At 41.7% G+C, this 10,902-nt stretch overlaps 1 protein-coding gene across 1 annotated transcript; it reads right to left on the minus strand.

Moving 5' to 3' along the window:
* Positions 1-8,131: 8,131 nt before the first annotated feature.
* Positions 8,132-10,186, minus strand: LOC139104588 (uncharacterized). The gene has a single exon (XM_070660159.1). It carries the CDS (start codon positions 10,172-10,174, stop codon positions 8,195-8,197), a length of 1,980 nt encoding a protein of 659 aa, XP_070516260.1. The 5' UTR covers positions 10,175-10,186; the 3' UTR covers positions 8,132-8,194.
* Positions 10,187-10,902: the final 716 nt, after the last annotated feature.

Genomic DNA, 10,902 nt, shown 5'->3' on the forward strand with positions numbered 1-10,902 from the left:
CTTAACGGATCCCACCGCTGTCACCAAATTTATGTTACGTCCCGGCGATTGCGGATGTTTCAAAACAATTTCGAACCGCGGGTCTTAGGCATTTATGGGATCAAGAAAGTTCAGCGTGTTACGGCTTCCGATCAAGGGATTCTTTTACTCGCTCGGACCACGAAATATTTATTTTACAATTTATGAGGCATCTGGCACTGGTAATCTCCGGTATACAATAGTAATTATAGTCGGTTCACTATCTAAATATGGTTGATCTTCCGGATTTTCGTCAAGGTAATCTAGAAAACGATCTATCGTTTCTATACACAAGGGGCAATGTCGGATATTATGTGAATCTGCTATTAAAACACCACAATTGCTACATTCGTATTCTCCACTACGTATTCCGATAAGGATGCGATGAGACGGTACGTAGTCAAATTCTGAAGTCGGGTATCCGGAATTAAGCATGCATCTACGGCAAAGGGAAGACGCGTAACCTTTTGTTCGAAGTGACGGTATCTGATCTCGCACCTAGCTTGGAGCAACCAATTGATAACTGCTCTGGTTAATCCCAAAGGAGCTGTGCTAACGGGCATTCGAGGACGGGGTCGATTTGGGCACATTTACGTTCTTTGCTGAGATTCACTCCTATATGATCGATGAATATTTCTACTGGTTCTCCTAGCAAATATACTGTATCTCCGCTTAATTCAAGATAACGTATAAAATCGCGATGAACTAAGGGGCAAACGCCACAATTCCTGTAAGCTTCCGACAGCTCTAATTTTATTCTACACTCGCGACACTTTAATGTATTAGGAGCGTTCCCGAAATACAGGTAATGATCGACGACGTGTACAAAGTTGGATTTGAAAGAGTCTATTAGGGTGCACAACCGAGACAATATAGCTCACGAGTTTCGCGATGTCGTCGGTATATTTTATGGACACAGCAAGCGTTTGCTATCCACTCTGATCTAGTAGCAGTTAGATTTAATAACGCGTAGTTTCTTTCGTTGACTCTACAGTAATTAGCCTGACTCGGCGGGCACATTTCCGTTTAAAACGAACATTACAAATGAGGTTGGCAGGTACTTACCCAATCTCGGCATCTCATCTGCGCTGCTTTGGATTGCTTCCTCTGCGTTTCTATGAATTCAGCGTCGCAGTCTTTGACTTCCTTCTGAGGTGGATTTTCGTAGGCTCTCCTGCGTGGGTCGTCCTTCGGGATGTCGTTCAAGGAAGGCCTCTTTATGACGTAGGTAATCGGCTTCAGATGATAGATCGAAGTTCCACAAGAGTGTCGATTTAGCGCGTGATAATACGCGGTGATTTTACGTATTTGATATTTACGGCCGCCGCGTCGTGATTTAGAGTTTGTCATGGGTAGTTTCACAGAATATGAATAAGTTAACTAAAGATTCCAGGCAGAAAGCGTGCAGTGCGGCTGCACCTTCCAACAGGAATACCTGTTAGACTGAATCTCAAAGACGTGCAGTGCGGCTGCACCGAAATCAATCTTCAATCACACAGGTTAATAAATATAGCAAATAGTGAAACTGTTGGATTATGGTAAGGTAAGGTATCACTGAATCTAGCACACGATGTAGAATTAACAATAAGTATATATTCTAAAGTTACGTTACAATAATGTTGGTTATACAAGAATAAAGTTTAAGATATAAGTACGAACTAGAAGAAAATAGTAAAGGACCCGCACGCGGGATGGACTCTCCTTAGAGAGATGTGACTCGACTTAGAACTGGGTACGAAGTGAGCTCTCTAGCTCGGGCATGGACCTCCTTCGGTTTGATCCCCTCCATCGTCGTTGGCTGACGGTGGGGGTGATGCGCGCGCCGCCGCTGGCCGTTGATGGGGCGATGACGCAGGTGGGGATAATGCGCGCGCCGCCGCTGACTGTTGGTGGGGCGATGACGCGTCTGCTCTGCTGACTGTTGCGTGGGGGTGATGACGTAGGCGATGACGCAGGTCCATGTGGTACGCAATACGATTACGCAATACTATCTTATGCTTAATGCTATTCTTATATAATGTGTTTACGAAGTGGTATATTGACGCACATGCGTCTAAGTAGATTAATTCTTATAGGTCTAAAATAGATTAGAAGTGTCATACAAGTAAAATGGCGAAAAATTTCTTAGGCGTAGTGTTTCTTATTAACTATGTGTTGTGGGGTCAACCCTCACAAAACTAAGTCCCAATGACAGGTATAGGTGAATAGCACAAGACGATGTGCACCGTATGACTGATTAAATCCGATCGGCACCGGAGCGGGGCACCGCTTGAGCTTATTACGATTGTCTCGAGGTTTGGCGCATAGTGTCGGCATTGTTCATTTTCAAACGAAAGATGTTGAGTCTTTGTCGATAAATATTTTTTACTATCGGCAACCTAAAATGTATTTTTGCAAAATTCTTGCGGATGTTGGGATTTAGCTTTAGACAACGAGATAAACACAAATTCCAAATTCGCAAATTACGGCTTATTACCACGCGTTGAATCGACGATCGCGCGGCAACCCCAAAATCATTAATCACCTACAATACCGCCAAACACCAATCAGTGTGGTTCTAAAAAAGCCGAACTTAGACAACATCTTAAACACGATTCTGCAGGGCAGGCGTACGAAACCATTTACGAAAGAACGCCATATTCTGCAACTTCATCAAGTGAACAAAACACCGCAAAGTACAGTCGAAAAGCCAGCAGTGAGTAAACCAAACTAATAGTTACATTAATTTCTTTGTGCATTTGCTCCGCAAGTCACATCCGACTAGACTAGCTTATTCTTGTTCAGACTTGCTCAACTTTTTTCAACTTTCACTTTACCCTATTGTTCTGTGATATTTCCTAACTTTCATTTTTTTATTTTTTGGTCCTATTGTCATTCGGCACTCTGCAGTGAAGGTTGTTTTTACTTTTTCCCTGGCTTGTAGAAATTTGTAAAATTTTTGTGCATGATTATTTTAAATTTTATTTGCATCAATGAAACTTGATTTTTGTCATTATGTATAATGTGCCTGTCCTCCATCGATCCGTGTCAGCACACTAGTAATACTCGCGACACGGCTCTATTAAACTCGACTCATACGCTAACTGAATAGTTAGACACAGGCCGCTGTGTCCATAAAGTATATAGACGGCATCGCAAAACTCGCGATAATTATTGTTTAATTTGCGCACTCGACGCTGATAGACTTAAAATCATTTTTGTTCTCGTTACCGGACATTATCTTTGTTTGGGACTTTCCTATAATTCTTTAAGGTGCCATCACTGTAAAATAATTTTAGAAATTTTTGAGTCGTATTAAGATTGTGATTACTGCCGATTAGTACGTCGCGATTTTTCCCGTTGTTTAACCTTGAGTGAAGATAGAATATTTTTTTAAAACAATTCCGTTGAGATTTTTATAGAAACTTTAACTACGGTTTAGTTTACATTAATAAATATGTCCAAGGCAACCTTGCGCGCGTGCATCCACCTGTAAAATCTCGTTGGATTTAACTAGAGTAATTATAACTGGCTAGCTCATGCCACTTGCGAAATCAGGTATTTATTGTATGAGCAAAAGGTAACGCGTCTTTTTTTTGCTGGACTTTATTACATACCATCACATAAAATCAACATCGGCTTAAGTCAAAGGAAATACGAATGCAGTAACTGCGGTGTGCTTTGTCGCGATTCGCGAAATATCAGACATTGCCCACTGTGTTAAAAAGCAATATTGTTATTTCTAAATTACTTTAAGCAAAACCCGCAGGATCAACCTTACTTAAATAGCAAAGCGACTATTATTTGTATTAAATATCAAAGAGTTGCCTTAACGTAAATTAATTTTATTTCGTTAAATTATTGTTACTCCCGTAATTGCCTAAACCCGTAGTCCAATTCCGCCTAGGCGTCCGCGACTTCGAAACGTAACATTTGCGATACAGTGAATAATTTTTTAGGTAAAGTTAATAATTAATATATTTATTTATATACGGTACTAGACGCGCTTGTTCAAAAGTGGGCTCATTAATTTTCGGTAAAATTAAGTTTTGTTTTAACACTTTAACTTATTAATTGCATGGTTGTCCGGTTTTCTAGATACATATTACCAAACTATTTTTTCGATATAAAATATTGTTTTGCGTGTTTCTTATTATGGTCATGTAATGATTTGAAAACTGGTACAGTATATTAACATTATTAAATATTTTGTTGTTGGACTGATCGCTTGAAATAGAGTTGCTATCTGATATATCTGATACGCCCCTATCCGCATATTTGTTATTATAATTGTCACTCAAGAGAGCATCTAAATCTAAGCGAGCATCGTTTTAATTTATGTTACTTGATTCGGGTAAAATATTTATGTCTGATGTATTGCGCGCTTGAATGTCGGTTATTGTTTCACATATTTTATTATCATTTTTTTTACTTATATTACCGGTGTTGGGAAAGATGTTTATGTCTGGCGCGTAACGTGTTCGCATTTTCTTATTACTTCTTTGGTTTACGTTACCGGAATCGGAAAGGATTGATATGTCTGGCGCGTTGCGTGTTTGCATTTTCTTATCATCTCTTCGATTTACATTACCGGAGTCGGAAAATGCTTATGTCACCGCGTCGCGCGTTTGAGTGTTGCGTGTCATCTCAAATATTTTCTCGTCGCGTAACGTCCCGGCGATTGCGAATGTTTTAAAACAATTTCGAACCGCGGGTCTTAGGCATTTATGGAATCACGAAAGTTAAGCGTGTTGCGGCTTCCGATCAAGGGATTCTTTCATTTGCTCGGATCACGAAATATTAACTTTACAATTTATAAGGCATCTGGCACTGGCATTCTCCGGTATAAAATAGTGATTATAGTCGGTTTACTATCTAAATATAGTTGATCTTCCGAATTTTTTTCGAGATAAGTTAGAAAACAATTTATCGTTTCTGTACACAAGGCAGTGTCGGATACTACTGAATTTGCTATCAAAACACTACAATTGCTACATTTATATTTTCCGCTACGTATTCCGATAAGAATGCGAGTAGTAGTAAGTATAAGAATAGTACGTAGTTAAATTCTGAAATCGGATATTCAGAATTAAGCATGCATTTACGGCAAAAAAAAAGGCGCGTAATTTTTTGTTTAAAGTGACGGTACCTGATATCGCACGTAGCCTGGAGCAACCAATTGATAATTGCTCTGGTTAATCCCAAGGGAGCTGTGTTAATGGGCATTTAAGGACGGGGTCGATTTGGACACATTTATGTTCTTTTACTAAGATTCGCTTCCCATATAATCGATAAATATTTCTACTGGTTCTCCTAACAAATATACTGTATCTTTGCTTAATTCAAGATAACGTACAAAATCGCGATGAACTAAAGAGCAAATGCCACAATTTCTGTAAGCTTCCGACAGCTCTAATTTTAATCCGCACTCGCGACACTTTAATGTATTAGGAGCGTTCCCAAAATACAGGTAATGATCGACGACGTGCACGAAGTTGGATTTGAAGGAGTCTATTAAGGGTGCACAACCGAGACAATATAGCTCACGAGTTTCGCGATGTCGTCGGTATATTTTATGGACACAGCAAGCGTTTGCTATCCACTCTGATCTAGTAGCAGTTAGATTTAATAACGCGTAGTTTCTTTCGTTGACTCTACAGTAATTAGCCTGACTCGGCGGGCATATTTCCGTTTAAGACAAACATTACAAATGAGGTTGGCAGGTACTTACCCAATCTCGGCATCTCATCTGTGCTGCTTTTGATTGCTTCCTCTGCGTTTCTATGAATTCAGCGTCGCAGTCCTTGACTTCCTTCTGAGGTAGATTTTCGTAGGCTCTCCTGCGTGGGTCGTCCTTCGGGATGTCGTTCAAGGAAGGCCTCTTTATGACGTAGGTGATCGGCTTCAGATGATAGATCGAAGTTCCACAAGAGTGTCTATTTAGCGCGTGATAATACGCGGTGATTTTACGTATTGTTACGTCCCGGCGATTGCGGATGTTTCAAAACAATTTCGAACCGCGGGTCTTAGGCATTTATGGGATCAAGAAAGTTCAGCGTGTTACGGCTTCCGATCAAGGGATTCTTTTACTCGCTCGGACCACGAAATATTTATTTTACAATTTATGAGGCATCTGGCACTGGTAATCTCCGGTATACAATAGTAATTATAGTCGGTTCACTATCTAAATATGGTTGATCTTCCGGATTTTCGTCAAGGTAATCTAGAAAACGATCTATCGTTTCTATACACAAGGGGCAATGTCGGATATTATGTGAATCTGCTATTAAAACACCACAATTGCTACATTCGTATTCTCCACTACGTATTCCGATAAGGATGCGATGAGACGGTACGTAGTCAAATTCTGAAGTCGGGTATCCGGAATTAAGCATGCATCTACGGCAAAAGGGAAGACGCGTAACCTTTTGTTCGAAGTGACGGTATCTGATCTCGCACCTAGCTTGGAGCAACCAATTGATAACTGCTCTGGTTAATCCCAAAGGAGCTGTGCTAACGGGCATTCGAGGACGGGGTCGATTTGGGCACATTTACGTTCTTTTACTGAGATTCACTCCCTATATGATCGATGAATATTTCTACTGGTTCTCCTAGCAAATATACTGTATCTCCGCTTAATTCAAGATAACGTATAAAATCGCGATGAACTAAGGGGCAAACGCCACAATTCCTGTAAGCTTCCGACAGCTCTAATTTTATTCTACACTCGCGACACTTTAATGTATTAGGAGCGTTCCCGAAATACAGGTAATGATCGACGACGTGTACAAAGTTGGATTTGAAAGAGTCTATTAAGGGTGCACAACCGAGACAATATAGCTCACGAGTTTCGCGATGTCGTCGGTATATTTTATGGACACAGCAAGCGTTTGCTATCCACTCTGATCTAGTAGCAGTTAGATTTAATAACGCGTAGTTTCTTTCGTTGACTCTACAGTAATTAGCCTGACTCGGCGGGCACATTTCCGTTTAAAACGAACATTACAAATGAGGTTGGCAGGTACTTACCCAATCTCGGCATCTCATCTGCGCTGCTTTGGATTGCTTCCTCTGCGTTTCTATGAATTCAGCGTCGCAGTCTTTGACTTCCTTCTGAGGTGGATTTTCGTAGGCTCTCCTGCGTGGGTCGTCCTTCGGGATGTCGTTCAAGGAAGGCCTCTTTATGACGTAGGTAATCGGCTTCAGATGATAGATCGAAGTTCCACAAGAGTGTCGATTTAGCGCGTGATAATACGCGGTGATTTTACGTATTTGATATTTACGGCCGCCGCGTCGTGATTTAGAGTTTGTCATGGGTAGTTTCACAGAATATGAATAAGTTAACTAAAGATTCCAGGCAGAAAGCGTGCAGTGCGGCTGCACCACTTCCAACGCAGGAATACCTGTTAGACTGAATCTCAAAGACGTGCAGTGCGGCTGCACCGAAATCAATCTTCAATCACACAGGTTAATAAATATAGCAAATAGTGAAACTGTTGGATTATGGTAAGGTAAGGTATCACTGAATCTAGCACACGATGTAGAATTAACAATAAGTATATATTCTAAAGTTACGTTACAATAATGTTGGTTATACAAGAATAAAGTTTAAGATATAAGTACGAACTAGAAGAAAATAGTAAAGGACCCGCACGCGGGATGGACTCTCCTTAGAGAGATGTGACTCGACTTAGAACTGGGTACGAAGTGAGCTCTCTAGCTCGGGCATGGACCTCCTTCGGTTTGATCCCCTCCATCGTCGTTGGCTGACGGTGGGGGTGATGCGCGCGCCGCCGCTGGCCCTTGATGGGGCGATGACGCAGGTGGGGATAATGCGCGCGCCGCCGCTGACTGTTGGTGGGGCGATGACGCGTCTGCTCTGCTGACTGTTGCGTGGGGGTGATGACGTAGGCGATGACGCAGGTCCATGTGGTACGCAATACGATTACGCAATACTATCTTATGCTTAATGCTATTCTTATATAATGTGTTTACGAAGTGGTATATTGACGCACATGCGTCTAAGTAGATTAATTCTTATAGGTCTAAAATAGATTAGAAGTGTCATACAAGTAAAATGGCGAAAAATTTCTTAGGCGTAGTGTTTCTTATTAACTATGTGTTGTGGGGTCGTAACACCTCCTTCCTTAAAATAAAAGATTGGCCAATGTGCCAATGTTTTTGCTTAAAACTATACTTAATTATTTCCGTCTATATATTGACGCAGTGATGCGTATGTATACTTGTGGGGTACCTTTTCTTCAGGAAAATCAGCTTTGGAGGTTGATGGCGGGTGAAGAGCTTCTATCGTTGAATGGGGTTTATCTTCTTTGGGGATATCTGGCTCTCGTTCCCTTGTTGGTTTTCCTCCCAGGTGTAGTAACAGGTGCGTGACTGAACTCCACAAGGCTCCCAATAGATGAAGACTCCATCCGTAGACGGTGTGTAGAGCGTAACCGTGAATAATGGTATCTATGCAGAGTTTTACAAATCTGATGATTAGGAAGATTGCCAGTATTCCTGCACTGGCTGATCCAAATGACATGAATCCTTTCCAGATTCGTCGTCCCGTATTTTCAGCAATATGATCGAGTGTGGCTTCATCCAGTAAGCCGATCATAGATATTGATCCAGGTGCGACTTTATTTCCCATCGCGCCTTGTGCAATGTTGTTAATCATTGCTGGTTTTTCCACTGGAAACATTATGTGTGTCCTGAGTCGGTCTAGGTCGTCGGTAGAGTAGATTCCGCTCGCTGCTAGACCTGCTGGGCTGGTATAATGCCATTTAGGTTGTGATAGTGGTTCGATTATTGGAGGCGGAAGAGTTTCCATTGGTCGTGGTGCTACTCTATACCAAGTGTTTTCGATTTTGTACATGGCAGGTAATAAACCATGGCAATCACGAACTGTTCCTTTTCTCGTGATTATCCGGGATCTTGGTAATAAGAAGAACGATTCGTTGTGTCTCGTAATTGGCAACTCGTTGTAGCAGTCCTCGGTGTGTCTAATTTTACACTCCACTGGAATGCATTTAATCATGTGGATGACTTCTCCACTTGTTACGGCAGTATAACCGGGTCCTTTCATTAGTCTTATCGCCATTTCGTCTGGTGCGATACTGGCTAATGATAAGGCGTTTTGTAGCACTTGGCGCTCCAATGCGCATTTCTGTTCCATAATGTCTCTGTATAGTTTAGACAGTTGGGTCTTTATATGCTTTTCTACATATATAAATTTAGAATTCACATATGCGAAAATGTCTAAATTATCGACTGATATTTTAGATCTTGTCTTGAAGGTTGCTCCTCTTTTAGTCTCCAATATGAATAGCTTCGGGTGTTCCGTTTGCAGTAATGTGTATCCACACACATTGATTTCGTGCGTTTTGGTCAGAGCAAACGTTGTATCTTGTGATGTCACTGTGTAGATTATTGGGTTGTCTGGGTTATTTCGTGATGTCAATTTTGCAGCTATTCCTTCATACAGTATGTCGTATCGATCGAAGTGGCAGGTATCAGTGGGTAGAATTGGCCAATACGTTTCTGTCCCTTCAGCGTCCATGCAGTATCCTCTTGAAAGAGTGCATTTTGTTCCAACTGGTAGTATCACTTGTCCTGAAGCTCGTTTTACTGGCGCTTCCGAGGATCTGAGTGTAATCTTGATACTGGCCTGTACCACAACGTTCTCCCAATTTCCATATCCATCAGAGTATTGTGATCCGCTACAGCGTCCATCGACTGACACGGATCCGGCTAACGTTGCGCTTCTGAAGTTGGTTGAGTTTTTGGTGAGTCCATCGAGGATGGCGTTGACAATAGTAATGGAGCCGGTGTCGTGTATTCTCCTGCAAGCTTGTTCGCCTACTTCCTGAATGTATTCGCGGCGTCCATTATGAACGACTGATGTGTGTGAGTGCATTCCACAGTAGGAAATGGTTCGGTCTATCTCTATTCTGCATTGGGTTATTGTTACCCTGTCGTAGTCCGATGTCTGCATCAGTTGTACATAGACTTTTTCTTCTTTTGGTTCCAGGCTTCCGACGTCACAGTCTCCGATATCGAGAAGTGATAGCGTAGTTATGTTCATTCCTTGTCCTCCACAATCATAGCCTATCAGCGCTGTTGCTAACGGCAAGAGTGTTGTGATGACGAGAGTCTTCCTGGCAGAGAGAGTCATGTTGTCGGTCAGTGGTCTTCGGGTGTAGTGCCGGTTCTTGGCTCCGATGACCGGGAATATGTATCCTTTTCAGGTGACTCAGCATTGGGAGGGGCTAACTTAATCTTATCCATGTGGACGGTTCGCGTGACTCGGTTGTTTATCTTAAGACGTACGTTATTTCGAGGGAGTATCTCAATTACTTGATAAGGTCCTACATACTGGTCCCCAAGTTTATGTGTCGGTTCTTTTAAGAGATACACCATATCATCTTTCTTTATACAATTTAAATTCTGTCTTGCGTCGTATCTTGCCTTTGATTTATGTTTCGCATTTATAAGATTAGATTGGGCGCTCGTCTGTACATCATGAATCTTATCGTGTAACTTAATGAGATAGTCGGTATAGCTTTCGTTCGGAACGTCTTCTGGGAATGGATTGCTTGTCGGTACGCGGGCGGCTTTGCCAAATACTAATTCATGAGGCGTGTAACCCGTTCCCTCATGAACGCTCGTGTTGTAAGATAAGCTTGCTAAGCTAAGATAACAGTCCCAATCGGATTTGTTATCTACAATTTGTTTTAAGTATTCCCAGAGAACGTGGTGTGACCGTTCTATTGACCCATTCGCCTGAGGTCGATAAGCGGTCGTCTTAAAAGTAGTTATCCGAAATCGTTTGGCTATCGCTCGCATGAGACTGTTTAAGAAATGTGACCCTTGGTCTGTCAATAGCGCTTTAGGAGCACCATA

The sequence above is a fragment of the Cardiocondyla obscurior genome, linkage group LG08, assembly GCF_019399895.1.
Source record: "Cardiocondyla obscurior isolate alpha-2009 linkage group LG08, Cobs3.1, whole genome shotgun sequence".
Taxonomy (NCBI): Eukaryota; Metazoa; Arthropoda; class Insecta; order Hymenoptera; family Formicidae; genus Cardiocondyla; species Cardiocondyla obscurior.